General features: G+C 41.2%; 3 protein-coding genes across 3 annotated transcripts; all 3 read right to left on the bottom strand.

Annotated features, from left to right (window-relative positions):
• Positions 1-62: 62 nt before the first annotated feature.
• lto1 (LTO1 maturation factor of ABCE1) lies at positions 63-3,726 on the bottom strand. The gene is made up of 5 exons (XM_028956671.1): positions 3,557-3,726; positions 2,913-3,018; positions 1,118-1,188; positions 919-1,033; positions 63-802 (listed from the first exon to the last, which is right to left on the bottom strand). Exons 1-5 carry the CDS (start codon positions 3,613-3,615, stop codon positions 731-733), a joined length of 423 nt encoding a protein of 140 aa, XP_028812504.1. The 5' UTR covers positions 3,616-3,726; the 3' UTR covers positions 63-730.
• Positions 3,727-5,912: 2,186 nt separating this feature from the next.
• Positions 5,913-12,713, bottom strand: fgf19 (fibroblast growth factor 19). The gene is made up of 4 exons (XM_028956997.1): positions 12,676-12,713; positions 7,415-7,581; positions 7,136-7,239; positions 5,913-6,251 (listed from the first exon to the last, which is right to left on the bottom strand). Exons 1-4 carry the CDS (start codon positions 12,711-12,713, stop codon positions 5,913-5,915), a joined length of 648 nt encoding a protein of 215 aa, XP_028812830.1.
• Positions 12,714-18,647: 5,934 nt separating this feature from the next.
• On the bottom strand, positions 18,648-20,144 carry fgf4 (fibroblast growth factor 4). Its single transcript, XM_028956876.1, has 3 exons — positions 19,877-20,144; positions 19,357-19,460; positions 18,648-19,013 (listed from the first exon to the last, which is right to left on the bottom strand). Exons 1-3 carry the CDS (start codon positions 20,142-20,144, stop codon positions 18,837-18,839), a joined length of 549 nt encoding a protein of 182 aa, XP_028812709.1. The 3' UTR covers positions 18,648-18,836.
• Positions 20,145-23,314: the final 3,170 nt, after the last annotated feature.

The following is a 23,314-nucleotide window of genomic DNA, read 5'->3' on the forward strand; positions in this document are numbered from 1 at the left end:
GCATTGCCCCATTTTTCCATCTGCATTATTCACATAGTGTTATTAATACTAAACGACAAATACAACTTCTAAACAATTGGAGCTTTATTTATGAAAAGAAAAGTAATCACACACAGGGAGAATAATTTTAACTCTGATCCCATTCCGATTGAAAAAACTGTCTTTCTAAAAAGCATAGCCCTTTAATAAATACTGAAAATGATTACCAATCAGGGGAAATCCCACAAAAATGCTTTAACACACTGGATATAATAAAAATAAAACTCACTCACTCACTCATGACAGAGAGAGGGAGGGAGCCATCTAGAGAAGAATGATTGCCTCTCCCATCCTATCCTGATCTAAAAACTGGGTCTTTCTAAAAAGCATGGTCTGAAAATGACATCCAATCAGGGGAACCCAGAAGAATGCTTTACCCCACGGGACATGATTGAGAATGTAAAATAAAGTGGAGCAGTGCAGAGAAAGTTTGATTTTGCCTGTGTGAGACAGGAGCTGTTCAGTGTCCACTTGTATACAACTTTCATGACAAAGACATAGGCTCTGCTTATCGCATCTTTTGTGTCATCAGAACTGGCTACTCAACTGTACCTAACCCCCCCAACCCTTTTTGATGGTGTGTAATTATATCTCGAATGAGCTTTAATGGTGGGAGGAGCCGATGATACAGCACTGAAGATCCAATAGGCAGAAATCCAATTAGTCTGCACTGTTATGAGCATCTTAGAGCTCAAAAGTCTTGACTGCCCGATCCATGGACATAGTCACAGAAGTTCATTGGGACATTCAACAAAGAGCAAACCTGAAAAGAAAAAAAAAAAAAAATACATTTCAGGCCTTGTTTGCAGTCTATCAAGCGAGTGAGCCAAGATCTGTCCCTACAGAATGAAAAGGAATAACAAATAAAATAAAAGGTACTTGTCTAAACTTGGCTCGAATCCTTTCCACATCTTCCTGAAGGTTTTCATGCTGTGGTTCATGTGGAAATTTCTGGATCAGGTCACCCAGAACCTCAACAGCCTTCAGTCTTTTCCTGGGATTAAAGTTTGGTGTTTAATATACAACCGCCTATATTGTAACCTTTCCAATAGTTAAACTGATGACAAAAGGTTGTCACCTTGCTTTCCCATGTGTGTTCTTCTGGAGAAGATATTTCCAGGTCATTGCAAACCCGTAATAGAACGACACCTACAAAAAGACCAACTTTAGTCAGGGTGGGAGTTCCACCCAACAAAACGATCTCCTTCATTCCACCAATCAAACCCTGGTAACATATAAACAGTGTGTGGATGTGGCAGGACAAAACATACTGTTAATCCCTCTCAGATATACAGTGAATACAAAAAGGTGACGCATCACAGTTAAAATGGCAAGATAAAAAAAGAGAACATATACAATCAAAAAATGTTCCCACCTTGTGTCCTATAACCTATACAAATAAATAGAAAAACATGACATAAAATGTATAATAATATGGTTGCATAAACATGCACAACCTTAAATGAAAACTCAGGTGAAGCACTTTTTTCTTGGTTAGACGTCATTTAGCATGGTACATCTTAACTTGCCAATATTATTCCATTCTTACCAGCTAGGCCAAGTGCCACACAGAGATTAGCAGATACGTTTAATACCTTCACATATCCTATTAAAGTATAAAGATTTTTTTTTTTTGAAGTAGGGAGAAGTGCCTTTTCATTTATTGTAAATTGAGAACTTATTGAAGAGGTGTGTCTTAATTCTTACTTTGAATATGGGATGGAAGAGTCATCTTTTGATGTGTGAAAGTCATTGTGAAACACTGTGTTTCCTTGCATTCAACCAATCACCTTGGTGAGCATTGGCCAGTCATGAAAGATGCCCGGGGAGCAGTGTATGGGGACGGTAGGTTGCTCAGTGGCACCTTGGCGGTTCGGGATTTGAACCACAATCTTCTGATTATGGGTCATTATGCGCTAGACCACCACTGCCCCCTGAGTGACAGTTTAAGTTGTACAGTGTTGTAGATCTCTTGGCTGTCTCGTGTCTTTTCATCAGTTTTGAAGAGATGTTCTTGGCTAAGCCTTTGTTGGCCCATATTTTCTCCACTTTATGGATCTTTACAGTTTTCAATGGTATATTCAGTTACGGATCTCCTGACCTATTTTTCAGCAACAATAAGACCCCTTTGATGCTTTGTAAGCTCTCTGCTAACTTTTGCTGTAGCACGCAACACAGTAAATGTCAGGAAAAAGACATTTAGGGTTTTTATGGTTAATCAGAGCCGCTATAACTGAATTGCAGAGGTGTACCCCAGAATGCTGGAATTAATTGAATCAACAAAATAGTGACTTTTTTTTTTTTTTTCCATCTAACAGATGTTTTTTTAATTGGTTAGATCAAAGGTGGGAGATGTTTTGAAATTACTTAGCCACTGTATACAACAGCCCATATTTTCTGTCATAATACAGTACGAAGGCCATAGTTAAATGGTGCACAGCAACATGTATAATTCAATTTCCCGTTTCTGTTCAGACTGAGGTTGCATGGCAGAAAATCTGCTATGCAACCTCAGTCTGAACAGAAATGGGAAATTGAATTCATGCAAGGTATCCATCAGTCTTGATCATTCAGGAGATAACCACCACACATCTGCATCTGTGTGTGCTGTGTGCATGTTAGCCAGTTCAGTATGGTGGATTAGATATCAGAAGTCAGATATTGATCATATTAAAACAGCTGTGTGAACAAAAATTGGATTTTATACTGAAAAATGGTATAGAGCATTAAAGCCTGCAGTCTTAGTGAATGTGTAGGGAACCACAGAGATGTTCTGAGCCCCTTCATTTATACAAAACTGACATGGAAGATAACGATGGCTTCATACAGTACCATATATTAATTTCAGATTAAAGAAATAATCTGCAACCTGCCTCAGAGGACAGTTTGGCTCCATGAATCATTCCATGGTTATGACCTTCAATCATTCCTCGCCGAGTTCCTTCTTCGAATCCCTCACGGTATCCTTCAATGCGAAATCTGGGGGGAAAAAAATCTTATAAAACAAACAAACAAACACCCCCTATTCTCCCCACACCAGAGGGGCCGAAGTGGTTAAAGAGCTAAAACGCATGACAAAAAAATCAAATTAAATTAAGTAAAATGTAGGGTAGAAGGATAGATCTGGTTTTAAAGATAAAAAGATTCTAAGTCACCACAAGGTCACCGGGCGGTTCCATATTAACAGCTGTGTGAAGAAATAAAATCCTTATGCAACAAGTGACAACGTTGCGAAAGTAAACGTTATCTAAAGTGACCAAATAGGCATTTATACAAACGAAGGCGATTTCACACAGGGGGCAAACAAAGCAGCACAAAAACAGTTCACTTTCAAAAAGCCAGAATTCACTAGAACAGCAGTATTTTACACGGGGAACATAAGCATACCTCGGGGATACTGCCGTTATTTTACTGTGTTATAAGTAATCAGAACACACCATAAACCCGGTTCAGCCCCAAGTTTTAACAGACAGCTAAATTATTAAAAAAAATTATACTGATTCAAGTGAAGAATTACCTGTCATCCGCCATAAGGACAGAATCAAACAAATCGTCGTTCTCATCGGTCATAGACATGAGGAGCGAGTCTATTGAATCAGATCAGCTCTTCCCTTCGCGTCTTCCTCTGTTTTTAAAAGGAACTATGCGCCAAATAGTGCGGCGCTGCCTTCTTCATCTTCTTCTTCTGCAGTGTTGAATGTGGATCGTGAACAATACTGCACTGCCACCTGCTGTACCGGCATGTGAAGGCCTGACACAGGCTCTCATAAATCCATTGTTTGAGGTTGAAGTTTATTGTCATATGTACAAGGTACAGCGTACAGAGCACAATGAAATTCTTACTTGAAAACCTCTCCCACGTAGACAGAACATAGAACATGATACATAGAAGACATAGAAGACAAAGTGCAGCAGCAATAAATAATAAGTCAGCAGCAATAAATAATAAGTCTTAATAATAATAAAATGATACTATATTTAAAAAAATTGACTGCTTCAATTTTTGTATCCATTGGGCACATTATTATTTAAAGTTTTCAAATTACGTTAAGACTGTTAAAGGAGAAAGATTGAGATATAGTCTCAAAAGTCTTAAACTAATAAGCCAAACATTCTATAACACTTTAAAGCACAAATAGTGAGATAATTATCTGACTGAGTACTGTCCTAGATAGGCATTCATGCATTCCATAACTACTCAGTCCAAGCCAAATTAATTTAATATATTTTTTATTAGCTATACTGAATCATGATGGTAAGCTTCAACAAAGATTGACTAGTGTGAGATGTAGCAGAGGCCAGATAGAGGCATATCTGTGGCAGAACCGGCAAGGTGCAACAAACCAAAATACCGTCCACCAAATGGCCACCCACAGCTCACCAAAGGTAATGGGTTAAATGCAGAAGACACATTTTAATGCGTGCACATGTACTGTGCTGCACTATATTACAACCACTTCACTTTCACTTGATATCAGTATAGTCAATATAATCATATTTATGGCATTTATCAGTGGACTAATCATAGTGGACTTATACTTGCATATGTGCCCCATGACACTGGACTAATGATCTATTTTACATTTTGTGACATTTATCATAAGCCTTTATCCAGACTGACTTACAATCAGTAGTTACAGGGACAGTCCCCCTGGAGACACAAAGGGTTACGTGTCTTGCTCAGGGACACAATAGTAGTAAGGTTGAACCTGTCACTTTGCAGTCTTATGGTTCGTAGGTGAGTATCTTACACACTAGGGTTCTACCACCCCATCCCTGCACACACACACACACACACACATATATAGGAGGCATGAATCAGAGACGGCAGGATACTGTGAGTGTGCAATAGGTGATATTGAAGAAAGTACTTGTTAATTAATCAGCCAATCCATTCAGCAAGAGAAAAATTTATGTAAAACCAAACAAACAAAGAAATCGTTATTCAATGGCCCAGGGAGTCATAAGGGAAAAAAACACGGTCACCACTTATAACTAACTCAGAACTAAAAAGGGAGTAAAAAGTAAGATAACTGACTTTGAAATGTAATGGAGTTAAAGTAAGAAGTATCCCAAATGGAAATACTTCAGTAAAGTACAGATACATGAAAAAAGATTTTGAGCTTCCCTGCTTTGGAATCAATTCACTTGGGCTGTCCTAGACAGACGGCAAGGGACACCTGACGGGTGTCCCAGACAGGCCATAATGCACCAACATGCTGTGCAATGCTGTGTATAAATAGAAGTATAGCTGTATTATAAACATATTTAATTATTTTGAATGTCTGAATGTTATATAGAACATCAAAATGCATGAGTAAAACATTTTTAAATCTGGTTTTGATAAGTTCACTTGAAGTTGCATGAACAATTATGAACAATGAACTTATGAACTTGAACAATGCATCACTAGCACAAGAAAGCTTGTGCAATATGAGGCCCATGAGTACTGTGAGGTAAAATAAAAAAAAACAATAGATTCATATATATTTTTTAAAATTTATTAGGAAATGTCTTTGGAAATAACACAAATACTGAGGGAACGTGTAAAAATGGAATAGGTTAAATATATAAAAATAGGAGAATAATAAGTGTAAAAAGAAAACCAAACTGTTATTCTAACAACATTTTTACCAAAGGTAAAGAGCCAGCTCTGAATCATCTAGTCCTTGAGAACAAAGAGCAACACTTCTGTATAATTGGAATGGTCTTATTATTAGCACCTTGTCCAGCAGAACAGCTCTGTCCACCAAGACACAGCTCACCTTGGCCACATCTAGATCGCACAACCCTGTGACAGCCTCCCTTCTTCCATCTGTTCCTGGAGCAACATTTGGAGTCTCACTACTGCTTTGTACCCACGGCCTCAATCCTCATCTTTTGTTGAAGCTGGGACTCTGGATATAGATCTGAAACAGCTTTCCAAAAGGGTCCATGCTGTCGATCTGCAGGTCTAAAGGTTTAAAGCCCTGCTCCACCGAGGCCTGGGGACCCAAGTGGCCAGGCTGCTTGTGGTTTTCTCCCAGGGAGAGTGTGCTAACCATGGGCAGGAACTGGGCATAGGTGCTGGGACCCTTCGCGCTGCCTTGGGTCCAGGTTCTAGAGCCCCTGCTCAGGCTCACCGGTGCTCCATGTTTCCCAGAGATGTACATGCTGTAGCCATCGGGGAGAATGCGCTCCTCAAACGAGCAGTCATCTTTCACATAGCTATACTAGGGACAGACAGCAGGAGAGCAAGATAAGAGAGACCAGAAAAATGAAAGGAGGCACACAGAGTGCAGTTTCTGCACAACCCTCTGACATCACATATGCTACCGCAGAGCTTCAAGTACTTCAAGGGATGTTTGCAGTGGACATAGTGAGGCCAAGGTTGCTTTTGCTGTTTCCATTCAAGTTTTCTCATTGTGTAAACATACCGCTGCTGGGCAAAGGTTATTTGCAGTGACATTCACACCAGCTTTTCCCCTCTGCAAATGCTGCATGTTGTATCGAAGCTGTGCCTGCACCTGTTATGCACACAGGAACCACCCATTTGGTAGCGCACTCGGACTTTTAATAAGGACTTTTTTTATGGACAACCTACAAAGCAATTTAGCATGTAGGTGCTATGATCATTTCTACAAGGTTTGGACGGCAGATTTTTTTTTTTAAGCACTTAAATGGTCTGCAAACTCTTGCCTAATTTATCGGTACATCATCATCAAGTGAATACTAAAGGAGGCTAAACTGAAAATGCCAATTTATTGAATCAAATAAAGCGTTGCGTTGAGTTTGGTAATGAATTTAATGTGGGTCAAGAAACAGAGCTTAGGATGAAACAAAATTGATTTTTATGTTAATTCCAAAGACCCAGAAATGCCAGATCGCATGGTCAAATGGGTGGGGATGTAGCCTTAAATAAAACGTGGATAAATAATAATAAAAAAGACTGCATAAGTATAGGGCCCAGATGAATAAGCAAGGTGTTAGAATTTAAAGTTTGGGTTTTTTTTTTCTTTAGCCACCAAATCTAAAACATTTAGAAAAACCATTTGGTTCTTTAAACCTCTTTCCAGTAGTCGTTTCAATGGCCTTAAAAAGTCATTTAAATACTTACTGATCCGTACAAACTCCCTCCTCGGTCCATACACAAGAACCGCGAACTGGCGACTCCTTTGATTGCCACGCAGCCTCGGTCTATTGGACTAATTTCCACCAAACCTTTCAAAGGAAGGAAGGAAGGATGCGGCATGTTCGCAAATAGAAATAGAATTTCATGTCAACAATAAGTTGAAAAGCATTTAAAATAAAGAAGTTAATTCCAGGCACAATAGTTGGTGATGATTATTAGCATTATTATGTAGTGATCACAGCACGTGGACGGAAACCTACTCACTATGTGACGTTTGCTGAAAGGACCCTTCCACCCTGCCGTCCTTGCTTATTTGCAGATGGAGCCCGTGTCTGGCGGCGTACAAATGCCTGAGACGTACCGGATGTCCCCAGTCGCCCGCCACATGCGGCCCGGACGCCGGCAACGGGAAGCCCGCGACCCCCAGCGAAAAAAGCAGGTTAATCCAGGACATCGCAACGCACACCAGGAACGACATAACGACTGTCCGTGACCGAGCTGGAGTGATTCGGCTCTCGGACCACCGACCATCCCCCAGGCGGCCGCGACTACGCGCCCCGGAGGCTGAGCTCAGCTTCTTTATATTCAGCGCTTATCAGGGGAATCAATACGCGCACATCATAACACACCCACCGGGCACGCAGCACAGATCGGTGTGGAATAGGTTCCAAATTTCAAATGTCCTAACTCCACCTCCAGCAGGCTTCTACTGTGCCAGATGGAGCGGTTCATTTCAATTTCTCCCACTTACACACCCATAAATACACAATGCTGCTCAAAAGTCATTTAGAAATGCTATTTATTTTTCAACGGGGAAACAATTGTTTGGAAAAGACTGTAAATGAATGGAATAGACCCATCATCAATTCCAGTGGTTTTCTGTATATGTTAAACCAATAATGTCATTTTGAAAACAACAAAGTCCATTAAACACTTCCTTCATGGTTTATATAACAATATACATTTATGTGTGCCTGATGGAGTTAGCCCTCAGCTGCAAAATGCTATTAAAATGATTAAATCAATTTGAGATTGGTCTGTTAAAATGTTTTTTAAATGTATTTTCTCAATTAAAGACCTTCCAAACTTGACTTGGAATCATCTTAGACTCATATTCTAGTTTTATTCTATTGCTTATTACTAAATACAAATTCAGGAAATGCTCTTCTCCACTGAAAACCAGCTCCTGCATCCCCCCTGCATCCTCCTGATAATAACCCCACCTTTGTACCAGATTTTTTTTGCTAAAGTGGATTCTGTTCGCTAGCTGCTATTACCGTTCAGCATCTCCTCCATACTCTCATCCAGTCCTCAAGGTGTCTCACCATCTGCAGTTTCTCTGCCTCAGCACTGCTCCTTTTCATTTTCACACACACACACACACACACACACACACACACACACACACACACACACACACACACACACACACACTAAACAATGAAGCTTTGGGTTTAAGGTTATCCATCAACATGTTACATAGCTGGTATAAGGGTTTTTTGACTAAACTATATAGTTTGTAATGTTGTACAATATACTGAATGAAGATATGGTGCTCCAGTCCAGGTTTGATATTGAAACAGTCTTGAATTGTGTGTGTGAACTTGACTAATTACAAATATTTCAACCAGTGGTTATTTGTTTTGATTTCTTCTCATGCTTTTGTTTTCTTTTAAACTTTCAAAATGGTTTTCTTTCTCTGTCTTTCCTTTCCTCAGCCTATTTCGCTGCCTGTGAACTGTTGATATAGTTTTGATCCTACCAAGTCTTGGACTTCAGGTAGACTATAAGCTATAATAGTACTTGATGTTGGTGATCTCATCCCCAGTTCTTTGTGATCAAACTAAATTCAGAGTGCATCAAACTAAATTCAGTAGATGGCGCTGTTCATTAAGCCAAGCGTGGATCAACCATATCATTGCATGTTTGACTGAGCTGTGATATGCTAAACCCAATCATGAAAATACCTCAAATACATTTGAATGTATTTACATTGAAAGTACACATGCATATGCCCACAATGTTAATTGGATATTCTCCTGTTAAATTGAACAGGAAATAACACTATTAAATTTGATATTAAATTAATAATGCATTAATTTTTTGATTGTTGTGTTTCAAATTTTGTAACATTTAGCTTCATGATGAGATCACATGAGTTCATTGAATGAAAATGTTAGTGTATTCTTAAGGAAATTCAGCAAAAATAGTGCTGTGGATATTTAACAGAGAGTTTTTTTATAATAATTTATTTAGCAGGGCATGTCACCAAGGGTCCTGATCTGTGACATAACCTATGAAGTCTCTTTCTGTGTGCGTCACATGAAAGGAAAATATTGATTGCGGTAAAAGTTAAACAAGGTATGTAATTAACCCTGTTTGCTCTGTGCTATACACAGGGCCAGGTCATGGCCCCTGGGGCCCATGGGCACGCGCCTAAGGAGCCACCCCCACGCCCTGATTCATTTTTTTCTCAGCTGCTGCTGTGCTACTTTCACCAAGATTATTCAAAAACACATTTTAATTCAGACACACAGAGGATGCTGTGAAGCTGAGGCTCTGCTGTCAGTTGATGAACCCATGTGCACCTGTGTACTCTTGCACTCTACATATCAAGAAGCCCTGGGGCACTAGAGATCAACTCTTGCCTGCAGAAGCACCAATCCCTGATGGTCAGGAAACCTACTATATGCTGAGGGGCCAGGGGAGCATGTACATACTGTACCTACAGATGGCCTTGAGTGGTTACCTTGCACTATATGTATGCTGACTGGCCCGGGGGCACAATGGTTCATTTGGACTGGAATGTCAGAGCAAATGAGAATCATGAGGTCAAAGGAACTGCCTGAAGAATATATACAAAAATGATTTTGGTATAAAATATATTTTAAAACAAAATTATGAATAGTATTTTTATAGCTTAATGACCTGGATGAGTACTGGTGATGAATGTTCCTGGAGTAGTATTTTGTTGAGGTTGCATCAGGGGGTTACAGGGTACTTGTTAAAAATAGCTTGATTTTCCTTGGGTTGAAGTGTGTTTCCAACGTTTAGTAACCACCCCCTGAAGTGAAAGTGATGAATTGTCACATGTGACACACCACAGCAGCAGAGTGAAATGTGGTTTCTGCATATAACCCATCCCCAGAGGGAGCAGCGGGCAAACCTGAAAGGCGCCCGGGGAGCAGTTTGTGGGGACGGTACCTCAGTGGCACCTTGGCAGTTTGGGATTTGAACCTGCAACCTTTTGATTACGGGCCCACTATCTTACTCGCTTGGCCTCCACTTCACCCAACCCCTATTAATCTGTTTATAGTGGGTCTACAGTGCTGGATGCATAATGGAGACAAGAGGGGTCTAATTACACATACGATTTGGTGCCTCCACCAAAGGTTGGCTGGAATCAACAACAACAACAACATTGTATGTTTGTCTCAATGTCTCAAGCCCTACAGTTGACACCCCCCACACTTGATCCTTCTGCACACAAGGAAAAACTCCACAGAAAAAAAAACTCTAGGAGAGAGAAAAAAAAAGAAAGGAAGAGACCTTGGGAAGGAGTGATACAGAGAGGGACCCCTTCCAGGGTAGAGTGAGCCTGCAAATGGTGTCAGTGCAGGGCTGGTGATGATTTGTACATTATAATAATAAGTCCTACAGTTGTAGGGTTGGAGAAGTCCAGAATGTAGTCCAGTGTCATGGTCTAGATTACGTGTCCATAATGATGATACTGATGCTACTGGTCCACTTGAAGATCCCTGAAGCTGTAGTTGTAATGGTGATGGTGGCTGTGGTGACCCTCTGGTTCGTTTCATGCTAAGTTGATGTTTAGCAGTTGTCAGGAACCAGGATTTATTTGCTGGTCTCTTCACTGGGGTCTGCCAGTATGTTTTCTCCAGGCTACTACCACCCCAAGTAATATGACTAATTATTACAGATTATTTTAAATGCTGTTATAATTATTTAAATGTAAAATTTTTAATTCTAACATTATTTATGTTAATGTTTATTTTGTATGTATGATTAAAACATTTGGTTTTTCATGGATGAATAAACATTTGTTATATCATTAATGTAGCATTCGTGCCACCTCTGCCACGCCCCCAGCGGTCTACCTCTACCATATATTAATGTGTGTTCTTCTGGGGCTCACTAGCACCCTGATTATTCCCACCTGTTCTTCATCACAGGTAAGTGGTGGTAATCACGGGTGCTTAGAGGGGTAATGACTTCTGATCGGTGATTGGTTAGTTTAGCGGTAATGGGTCTGTCCACTCCTCTTTATAACCAGCCGGTCCCTTTAGTCCTGCGTTTGGTCTCCATTACACAAACAGAGTTTGTTGCAGCACTGCATGCTGTCCTTAATGGCAATTGACAGTGAACCCCACAGAAGGACTGGAACTCAACTCTCCCCTCTAGGCTCACTACAGCTCAGCCACGCTGGTTCAAAGCCTGGGCAAGACAAGGGTGATCTTTGGCTCTCGCCGAGGGCCTCGCGGAAGATCCCACAACCCGGCTTCTAGAGGAGAGGCGTGGCACTTCATGCAAGGACATTTCAGTTCTTTCATTTTGTTTTTTTGAGTTCAAATAAAATACACATTGTTATTTCTTCAACCTGCATCCTCCATTTTTCACCTGAGCTAGAGGGGAACGTGACAATTAACCTCTACATGCATATTCATGCTAGTAAAAAAAAAAAAAACAGTGTTCTGCCACCAACATATCCACACATGTGTAATCTGTGCAAATTAATTTCCTTGCATATATAAAATGTCACAAGCAACAAACTAGCATAAAATTATAAGTAACATATGCAGAATTTTCTTCATTTTATGTGGAAAAAAATAATTTGTGGCTCCCAGTGCTTTCTATTTTGTGGAAACTGGGTCCAAATGGCTCTTTGAATGTTAAAGGTTGCTAAAGGTTGTCTTTATAACAGAGGAGAGCCCACATTCTTCCTGTCTCCCAGAGCCTGTGCACAATAAGAAGGACCTGAAATTGACCGGTCTGGTTTGGACAAGGTTTTGAGGGAATATATAGGATGGAAGTGTACTGGTCTGGGTTGGACTGGGCTGACTCGGGTAGATGGGATAAGGCTGTGATTTGGAAGCTGAACTACTCTCACAGCAGTGTCAATGTATGTTCTGGGTCTTGAACTCCCTTTGCCTGCTTGTAAAGGTCTGTGATGACTGTGGAGTGACTGCAGTCTTGGGAGAGGTGACAGGCACAGAAAAGAAAAAGGATCTTAGGCCTTTAAATAGGGGCAGGACTTATTCTAAACAACAAAAATACACAGAGAATAAATGTGGCTGATTTCTTGTTTCTCTGACCAAACCCAAACACTTGGTTAACTTACATCAAATGTTTAGAGCTGGAGAAAACTATTTGGATGTTAGATAGCTAGATTAATGTGATATTATTTCAATTAATTTAACCAAGGTGCACCATACATGGAATGTCTAAATCTAAGCCAATTATGGCTTGATCAACTTTTAGTAGGGTATATATTAAATAAGTTGATGTTAGAGCCACATATATTTTCTCCAAAGAACAACAGCAACATTGATAGGAGCAACACAGGGACAGAGATCTCTGAGAGCAGTACACAATGTCAGTACTGAAGTTACAAAATGGGATAAGAGGTGCTGGGAGAACAGAGCTGGGGCACAGGAATGGGTAGGACCAGTTTCAAGCAGGATGTGGCTATGGTCTTAGGGGAAGCAGGAACTATTACATTGTGAGTGAAATTAAATGATGGGACATATGAACACTATAGGTGGAAGGTAGTTCCCTCAGTAGTTGAGCCAGTAGTCAGAACAGGTTGTTGGATAGGGTGTGGAGATAAGGACCAGCCCATGGCTTTACACAGGCTGATGTGTGAGGGACAGCAGTGTTTTGTTGGTATGGCAGTCAATTAAGTGTCCTCCATGTCTATACTAGTACTGACCATTGGAATGTGTGGTGTTGATCAGACTGTATTAGTTCTTTCTCCATCATTCCACTGCATGCTCTTGGTTTGTCTGTACAGTGTGTTCAACTGGGTGTACTTCTGTACTGTCTTGTTCTGTCATGTATAGTCACAACGTCTTGGCTTAATGTGACATTAAATAAACAAAACACTGAGATTAACTGATGGATTAGTTGAAGTTGAAGTTGACTTTATTGTAGTTTCAGCTATATATGTGTTAGACAGTACATAGTGAAACCTGATGTAACATGTAACATTTGAACAATTAAACAAAGTTACATACTGACATAAAGTGCACGTGTGTGACACAGGCAGTGCAAGAGTAACAATTAACAAAAACAGTGTTAATGGTAAATATTATGGACAGATAATATTATTCAATGTAACAGAGTGTGTGTGTGTGTGTGTGTGTGTGTATGTGTGTCAGACCAGAGTGGAAAGTTCCTGAGTGTTCAGGTGTACAGGTGACTGCCTGTGGAAAGAAGCTATTGCACAGTCTGGCAGTGAGGGCCCGAACGCTTCGGTACCTTTTTTTCAGATGGCAGGAGGGTGAAAGAGTGCATGTAAGGGGTGTTTAGAGTCCGTCACAATGCTGGTGGCTTTCCTAATGCAGTGTGTGTGGTAAATGTCTGTTATGGATGGAAGAAAGACTCCGATGATCTTCTCAGCTGCCCTCACGATCCGTTTCTCCTCACGAACACTTCTCACTATTGCCAACATTAACAAAACTAAAAAGGATAGGATAATTAAAGAAAAGGATAATTAATATAAAAATGTCAATAAGCTTTACTAAAACCAATATGATTACATCAGTTTAAGGAAGGAGTAAAATGTTGAGTGCAGAGATGAAAGTGGGGACGGAGTTTTGTGTCTGGGTCTAAAAGGCACATTTCATTAAAAACAAACTTTCAATGAAAGTACTTTATAAAATGCAAAACACTTTTATCAATCACCGAAACCAATTTACAAGCAGCGAATCATATGGAAGGATAGGTACTATAGACCGGACGTTCGTGTTTGCTGACCGCTCATTTCCAGTGTGAGCTCGAGCCAGACTAAAATTATGCGGTCATTCTACTGCCTACAGCTATACTGCCTACTGAGAAACCTGACACCACCTAATTTGCATACTAACAAGGATTGGATGTTTAGCTGGGATGTTTGGATGTAAATCTTGTCCATGCTCAATGCTCAATTCTATTTTCTTGCCACAGCATAGAGCCGGCCCTGAGATGTAATACACATTGGATTTGGGGGAGCCTACTATTTAGTTAACAAGGTGTTAACAAGGTAGAGTAAACAGATGTAATAACATAACAGCAGACATTTTAATTTGGATCTAAGAAATCCACCCGTGTTAATTCAAAGGTGTTTTTCCCCTGACAATTTTTTATGAAAGGCCAAAACCTGTAAGTATTATTTATGAATATGAACATTTAAATATCACAGGTGTGGGGCGTTTGCACTGCCACCAAGCATAAGTCATTAAAACGGATGTTTATTAGGTAAAAAAAAAGTTCATATATTTGTCCCAGAGTCGCAGTTCAGTGTCCTCCAGGAACACAACAACATTTATTTCTTACATAGCCCAAAATTAGTATGCCTCAATGCGCTCTGAGAAGACCTTACAGTTGACACACAAGACTGCAAAGGTAAGTCCATGTGATTCTCCGGATCCACATCGTTCAGGGCTAATTACTAGGAGGGTCAAAGAAGATAATTACTAGCCCTAATAACCAGCGCATCTGATAGCAGAGATCTGTTGTGAAAAAAAAGTCACTTAAAACACAGTAATGCACAATAGCACCCGTCAAGTCCCAGAAGTGTCAGTGTCTTGCCCGCCGAACTTCTGGTTTCTCACCAGACGGTGAGAAGCCTGCTATCAATGCTCTTCTCCAACTCTCTGTCTGCTCCAGTCTCACCCACAGATTATCCACAACTTGCGCTCCTTGCCATGCTGTTCCATTTCGTGCTGCTTCAGTTCAGTTCATTTTCCAGTGCTGCTCCCTGCTTGCCCTGTTTCCCTGTTTGTCCAGCACAAATTCTCTCCCTTCTAATTCACAAATCTCCTCGATCTCGAGAGACCTGATCTTAAAAATGGTTTCCCTCAGTGCCCATGCACCAATTACACCCTTCTTTCCTGCCACTACACACCTGTGGTTGATTCCCCCATAGAACCCCTTTGAAACCAAATCCCCGCACTTCAGTCTTCACCCCAGTAATCACCCCAGTCACCCCATGACATTCATATTCATATCAATAATTACATAGACAAACAAAAAAACCATGTAATGCCACGGGGCATTGAGGGAACCCAGGTGCAGAACTGAAACAGATAAATGAAACAAAAATGATAAATGTGACTAGGCCTGTAAAACACAGTTTGCAAGGAAGAATTTGGTAGAGTGTCCACGTGCACTTCAAAAAGATGTGAGCTACAAGTAAGACCAGACAACAACTGATTGAAGGGCATGGGGTTTTAACAGGTGAGCATTTGAGTTGTGAACAGGTTCTCTGTGTTAAGTGGGTGTGGTTCGTGACAGTCTCATTATTAGAATTCAGATGAGCATGATAGGGTGAGTAGAGGGACCATGTTACAGTCCAATTAGAAAACATAGCATAAAGAAATGGTACAACATTAAGAGTATTTTTAAGAACCAAATATTTTTACTACTATCAATTTTCTATCTGTATTTACTGGACTTTCTTTACACCAAGAACAGCATATATAATATTTAAAATTGCAACAACCCTACCTGGCGTCCAGCGTCAACACTTGCGGGTCCTGGTCATTGAGTGCATTCCCTTATTCTCCACACTTGTTTTCCTTATTTTAAAGGAATGCCTGCACAGTGTTCCGGTTCTGGTCTTATTCATCTGTTTGTCACTTTGTGTGTGGTATCATAGTGAGTGATGTGAGTATGTGCGCATGTCCTGTGTCTGGTCAGTGGACTGGCGTGGTCGCTGGTCAGAATTCGGATGGTCCGCGCCAACAGGTTTTATGTTTATGGTCAGTGGGCTACAGGGCACCCTGAGTCAGGTGACACACTGTCACGTGATTAAAGTTATGGTTGTGTTTTGTATTTCAGGTGTTGTGCATGTGTGGAGTGTCTCTGGTGTGAGTGAGCCTTTCCCTTCCCCGTTTCCACTTCCACAAAGTACATTCCTATATGTTTGTGTGTGTCGCATGATTCAATAAACTGTTTTCTGTGCAAATTGTTTTATGTGCAGCACCTGCACCTGGTTCATCCCCTTCCTTGGTGATGTGACAAAAATGTTTCATTCTAATGGACTTAACATGGTTAAACATCTTTATCTACTGGACTCAAATATTATGATCTGAATTGAATTGAACTGACACATCAAAGTCATGCACTTTACTCTTTCAATTGGAAGAACTGGTAAAAAAATGTTTGCTCTGAAATGATATCTACTGACACTCAACATAGAAATATAAACTCCTGCTAAATACATCAAAGGAAATTAATCCAGTACAAATTGGTTATTCAGATGTATGAATTTAAATAAAGACAACAAAGATATATGCATGAAATGTACAGAATTTGAAGGCTTATCAAACAAATATTGTCAACTTTACTGTTAGAACAGCAGGCTTTCGAGAATATATGGGCACCCTTCCCTGTAACTTGTAGGTCACTCTGGATGATGACATCTGCTAAATGCTGTAAATGTAAATGTGAAGGGGTGTTATTTTTCTAATAAAAATTTAAGCATGGAAAATAGCGCTCTTACAACTGAACTCCACTCTTTATGGCCCTACACATATCATTTCACCACTGACTTTGGGATAGTCTGACCTACATTTGAATTTGAACATGGGTCATGGCAGGGTCATGGTTTGAAACAAAAAGCATTTCAAAGGTAGTAATTTCAAAACAAAATCACACAGATAACATTTTTTTTTTTAACAAAATATACTTAACTTCAGTCAGAATTCCTTCATGTGCACAGCACATACAGCACAATATCTAACAGGGTCTGTATAAAACTACAGACAGCTCTTGGGACCAACATGGGAACAACCACGTAACATAACACTGGTCAAATGTACAGCTTATCTAGAGATTTCCTACCACGGCTGCAAAAAAATGACTTCACATGTGTGTTCATTTCACAATGAATTACCAGTGTGAACCGGCACTTAATTCCAATGTAGTGCCATCTAACACAAACACCATAACAATAGAACAGACTTAATCAAAAACATATTTGTTAGAAGAGGTTGCTTCCTTTTTTCTTTCTACATTTTAGACATTGTTATTTTGCCTACAAGGTCACGGTTGGGTGTGTGTTGTCTTTGCAGTTGTATTTTAAACAAATGAGATGAAGTGATTGGTACTGGCCTGTTATTCCAATGAACAAAACCAAGCCAATGGTCATTCCAGCTTTTTGTAAACTATATCTGCAGCCATGTTAAAGAACTCTGTATGGTGAACATGTCAGGTATGATTAATGAGCAAAGAAAAAACAACAACAAACAAGATTCTATTCAATAATCAACAGCCATTCAAACAGATGGAAGATGGATTGGCCCTGACAGCAGTTAGCCATGCTTCAAATAAGAAGAGACCTGCTGAAAAGTTTGCTTCTAGTTATTCAAGTTTATCATTGACTAATAAAATGATAAAGTAATGGAACCAAAGTGTTTTGTTTTCCAATAAATTTGGTGATATAGATAAATCTGCGTCCGTTTACATAAAATCTGCTCCACCCAGTAAGGCTCTAACAATGGAAGGAATGTTTGAATAAAAAGATCACTTATCGTCTAGAGAGGAATTTAGACCAGTACATAATGCCTGTATGCCACCTAGTCCTTATTCTTAAAATAGAAAAAAATCTGTATATGCTGCTGAATGCACACAGTACAAAATAGATAAAGAAAATATAGAGTTACAAGCTGAGCATATAGCATGTCTAACAGCTGTCTGCAAATATTTCCCCCATGATTATCCTTTCTAAAAGTAAATCACGGGGTAAAGATAGCTTGAACATGACAAGGCAGACGCAGGGTGACATGGGAGCGGGAGAACCCAGAGCAGGGGAGAGAGGTAGATTTTCTACTCTGACAAACTTGCTCCAGCTCTTCACGATCACCTGGTGCCGCTCTGGAGCCAATGCGCCATAAAGTCTTTCCCCACTGACAAAATATTTCAGAGTTGTTATTTTAGTGATCAGAGTGAGTGAGTGATGTTGCAAGGCTCCTGTAATGTGAAGAAGATGCTGTTCTGGGACCTAATAGATCTGACAAAGATTGACTATGGAAAAGTTCAAAGTTCAGACCCTCCACAGAGCTAAAAACAGATTTGAAGGGTAGGACTTCAATGGCAGACTTTCCGTAAGCAGGAGTAAGCTGATAGTGCTTCATTGAACCCAGACAGCAGCAGCACCGCTGCGATCGCTCCGTTTTTTGTTTTTTTTTGCAAAGCCCTCATTGTTCAGTAGAACCAATATAAATGCTTGTTTAAGGACAGTGCAAATTATGTATGTTAAAGAATTTAGTACAGGATTTGTCCAGACAGCAGTTAATAGCAGCAGGACTTGATAAATTAACAAACAGCAAATATAAATTAACGTGGATTAAGGATTCAAAAAGTACAAAATACTGCAGCAGACTACTATAAACAGATATATGTACACCTGACGGCACATGGTGATCCTCACGGGAAAGTGCATGGCTCTGAGTCCCCATCACAGCTATCAGATTCTTGGCAGGAAATGTGTCACCGTCATCGCTGTGGATACCCGGTTCCCGTTTTTGGTTTTGCCAGTCTTACTGAGTCCAATGTACATCCCCGGATTGGCCACTGATTCGTAGGCATTGTAGTTATTAGCCAGGAGTCGTTCTTGGAACTTGCACTCATGGCTGAAATGAGCCTGTGATGAGAGAAGAGGAGAATCTGTAGATAGAAGCTCATCATGTTGATCATAAGTGATGCTAATTGGTTGGTTCATGGTTCAATAATGATAAGTGTGTGTTGATTACGTGGATTACTTATAGACACTCCCATGCACAGGGGAAGCGTGTGGTCAAGTTTTCATGCCTCTGTGGGGACAACATGTTCTGAAGAATAGATCAAGTCCCCACTGAGAAATAATTCATTATTTAGGTTTAGGAATATGAAAATGAAATAGTTTGTTTGTATTTCAGGTCTCCTTGGGGTGTGTGTTTGTTGCATCTCCAGAAGGAAACCTGCCGTAAATCAGCTGGTGCACTCACAGATCCGTACAGCTTCCCTCGGCTGTTCATGGCCACGAATAGCCCGCTCCGGACGCCGAGCAGGGTCACAACGCCCCGCCGCACCGGAGATATCTCCAGCAGACCTGCAGAGAGCACATCACAAATCGGACCCACGCCGTCCTTCAGGAAGGTTCGACCATTTCCGCTTTTCTCAGATTATTTCCTGCCGTGTCCGAACTGCCGTTTAAAATAGGTAAGGCAGGAAACGCAAAGCCGTCTTCGGGTCTGGAGCACTGCAGGCCGGTGGCGGACAGGACGTGTGTGGCGTGTGACGCCAACGGGGTGTCAGTGACACGCTTATTTGCATCTTTTGGCCATTAAACAGACACGCAGGGCCAGCAGGTTAATCCGGCGGAGCGAATGGCTTTATCTGGGCCTTACAGGCAACTTGGCACCAGAGCTCCACCTGCCCGCCCGACATAAACGCGCCCAGTTCATACATTCATAACTCAGCTCATTTAAACTTATTTAAAGGTCAATTGTAACAGCATCGACTCACTGTAACGGTTCTCGCTGTGGACGCCGGTTATCCGCCCGTCGGGTGAGACCTGCAGGTGGAACCCGATGCCGACGTTGCAGTATAGGCGTCGCAGCCTCTTAATGCCCGTCAGGTAGTCGCCGTCCCGGGACACGTCCCTCTTCTCCCCGGGGACTCGGACCAAGGACCGCGAGTAGAGCGCGGAGAGTCCGTGGAAAGCGGCGGCGCGCACGGTGCTGCCTACCAGCCCCAGGATGAGCGCGGGCACGAGGACCGAGCGCGGGCACATCTTCATGCTCGGAAATGGAGGGAGAGAGAGGGTGGGTGGGGTGGGGGGGACGGAGCGGCTACTCCCGTTCCTCTCGGCGGGACATGGCGCGTCCGAGTGTCGCAGCCTCGGCCATGCCGCGCGAGCGATATTTATATCTGGGACCAAATTACATCACCCACAAGCCTGTGCCTTCCCCACTTCACCCCACACACCGAGTGGGTCGTGCTCGGAAAACAAAAGCCCGAAAAGTGGAACTGTGCGCCGCGCCGGAGAACTGCCCATACAAACGATCCCGTTATCTGACGGCAATCATTTTATGAATTGTAAAAAAAATAAAAGGGACGAAATAGGGCCGATCTGGGGACATTCTTTGTAAAAGGTTTCATTATCAGGCAGCAATGAAATAATTTATGTATGGGAGGATGTAAACTCGGAAACCGGCGAGGAGACAGTTCTATAAATGAACAATAACAGGAAAAAACATAAGCCGAATTCAACGAACCAAAAATACTAATTGAAAACCGTGTCAAGATAGAAAATAATAAGAGCGGTTCTCCGGCAGAACAATGCTGAGAGCCGTGTGTGATACATGCGTGATAAGTAGCCCACGCGTGGGCCTGCATATTGAAGCGGCGAAGTACACTGTGTGTCACGCAGGATTCCTTGTGATTGAGCACCAAATTGATACCAGCGTTACTTCATTGTGATTTCATTATCAGCGTTTTATGTATACATCAATATCGATTCGATCTGTCGAATTCGCAGCAGACTTCCTTCCGATTCCGAATGTGAAAACCCGTTAAATGGCCCTGACTTGTCTGTGATGTGCGAATCCACCCAGTGATCACGTGGCCGCGGTTTTTACGTCCATTGTCTGCCTATTTCGTCCTTGCGCATTGTGGGAATGGCGCCTCGCGAAAGTCACGGACGCGCCGCGGCACTTTGATCAATTGGCGGATGCGCATGACAACCTTTTCTCACGTTCACGACTGGCTAATTTTCAAAATGAAGTAGACATGGCACCCTCTGTGGCCCGAGGTCTGAATACTGTCCCCATTTTTGGGGTGGCCCGTTTGGGTGAGGCATTTCGTTCAGGGTTCAGTGCCTTCCCAAATGTCGCCTTTTGATCTGAAATGCTCCGCTTGTATCCATGACATGGATGTCCGCGCTGGTGACAATGGTGTATTGTGGCACATCAAAGCTGCGTTGTTGCGTCCCCAGTGATCCTGTCAGTTGTCACAGTTTCGCGCCATACAGTACAAGACGAGCACACTATATCATTTCTATATTAAGTCGATAAATGACGGTGAGCAAAAGGTCGGCGTTAGGGAGGATGCGAGCACGTGATAAAATAATTTTTAAAATCCTGCTGGGGTTCTATTCCTTAGATCGTAAACATCCACGTCTCCTGTTGCTCCTTTTAACGATTCATGAATCATATTTGTTCTCTACCGCCGGCTGCTCTCCATGGTGCTGCAAACCTCTTTTTGGATGATTGATTTGCATCAGGGTTTTGATATCACTATAATACAAAAAACAAATATGTATGCGGTTTCTGTGGTCAATAATTGTTTTTAAAAAATTCTATTGGATGTTTTTTATAACGGATGTTTTTTTATAAGTCTGCAAAATAAATGACATTTTATTGCACATTTTTGTGCGAATTAATTTGTATTTACCAAGTCATGCGGTTTTGTTGTCTATGTCATTGCTTTCTCTTTTTTCTTTCATTTCATACAATTTGCCGAATAGCAAATTATTTATCCTTTTACACTGTTGCGTTCAGTATACTTTTTAATTAATTTTTCACGTTTAATTTTTTATTGTCGGTGTTTTTATCTGATTTCACGTTTGGCCTTTTTGTCCCCCGGCCCTTTTTACCTCCAGCCCTGCTAAAAACTGCATCAGATATCTTCCAAAATTCTACATCACGCCTTCTAGATGCTTCTGGTGTCCCTCTACGGTCCATTCAGGGAAATTGCACCAATAAAATACAACATTATCACCCTACATAAATTAATATTTCAAAAACTAAAGTAAAACATGAATCTCGTGACCATTCAAATTACATACCTAAAAAGTGCAGTGAGAGATCGTACCAGGTACAAAATTAATTATTGCCTTTATTTAATTAATCATAACGATAGTTCACATTTGTACTTAAGGCTAATTTATCAGTTTCATTTAACATGGTTTCTTTTAAATATATCAAATTGAAAAAGTACAGTAAACGCATGACCCCTTCATGTGAATGTGCTGTTTTTCCCCTTTTAGCAATGACACAGATTTGAGAAAAAATGATTTGAAGAAAAAACATTATGCAGGCATGCTGAGTGAAAAAAGTACCAGTCGTTTATCTTCATAGATTGTTCAATTAAATGTCATTTATAAACTGCATTTCTACAAAATGCCTGGTTCTGTGCTGATATCCAATAAACAAATACAAATGTGAATTTTAAACCATCCCTATTTAGAGGATAATTCCAAATTCAGTCACAGGGGTCAAAGGTGCCCAGAGGTCACTGTGTTGCAGGCGCAGCCAGACAGACAAAGGCCTTCCAGGCCTGAGACCACAGGAAATCCTGGCAAAACCAATTAGGGAGGAGGAAGGGACAAGGACAAGGACAGCTTCACAGTTCACACACACTTATCTGAGGCGGCTCAGCTGTCCACTGCCATCAAAACGCGCATCAATAGACTTGACATGCAACTCCGATCAACATGAATGTGTGATGACGCATTCAACTCAACGTTGTTCATTCCAATCAGCCCCCTTGAGTTCAGATGCGGGCCATGACTGACCGAGCGCCCATGGGTGCCATGTCTGCTGCAGCTCGACACCTGAAATCCGATCTACCAGCAGCGGGACGGGGGGGGCGTAGCTGGTGTGTGTTTGTGTCTGTGTTATTTTGGCTATGAACGTATCTTGTCATTGTGACACACGAGTCAACTGTTGTCCCCGTTTGAACGATCAGCCCCAGAAGCTTTATTTGCCAGTCTAGTGCCATGGATAATGGATAATAAGAATGTTTAAAAATATTCCAATCAGTCACAACGTAGTGCATGGGAGGCGTGGCCACTGCAGGCTCAGAGAGATGTGGTTTGTCGACAATAAAGCGGGAATGACACAAAGCGCCATTCACCCCTCCACAGTCTTGCATTCCAGGTGTGTAACACTAGAGTCGGGC

The sequence above is a fragment of the Denticeps clupeoides genome, chromosome 16, assembly GCF_900700375.1.
Source record: "Denticeps clupeoides chromosome 16, fDenClu1.1, whole genome shotgun sequence".
Lineage (NCBI taxonomy): Eukaryota > Metazoa > Chordata > Actinopteri > Clupeiformes > Denticipitidae > Denticeps > Denticeps clupeoides.

Coding starts and splice junctions, on each gene's coding strand:
- lto1 (XM_028956671.1), bottom strand. CDS start 3,615: ATGTCTATGACCGATGAGAACGACGATTTGTTTGATTCTGTCCTTATG. Junction 1,189..2,912: donor GAGCCAAACTGTCCTCTGAG/GCAGGTTGCAGA, acceptor GTCTTTTTGTAG/GTGTCGTTCTATTACGGGTT. Junction 1,034..1,117: donor AACACACATGGGAAAGCAAG/GTGACAACCTTT, acceptor CTTTAATCCCAG/GAAAAGACTGAAGGCTGTTG.
- fgf19 (XM_028956997.1), bottom strand. CDS start 12,713: ATGTTGCTGTTGTTCTTTGGAGAAAATATATGTGGCTC. Junction 7,582..12,675: donor GGAGAAAATATATGTGGCTC/TAACATCAACTT, acceptor TAACCTGCTTTT/TTCGCTGGGGGTCGCGGGCT. Junction 6,252..7,135: donor GAGGGAGTTTGTACGGATCA/GTAAGTATTTAA, acceptor GTCTGTCCCTAG/TATAGCTATGTGAAAGATGA.
- fgf4 (XM_028956876.1), bottom strand. CDS start 20,144: ATGTGCCCGCGCTCGGTCCTCGTGCCCGCGCTCATCCTGGGGCTGGTA. Junction 19,461..19,876: donor CCACAGCGAGAACCGTTACA/GTGAGTCGATGC, acceptor TGCTCTCTGCAG/GTCTGCTGGAGATATCTCCG. Junction 19,014..19,356: donor GAGGGAAGCTGTACGGATCT/GTGAGTGCACCA, acceptor CTCTCATCACAG/GCTCATTTCAGCCATGAGTG.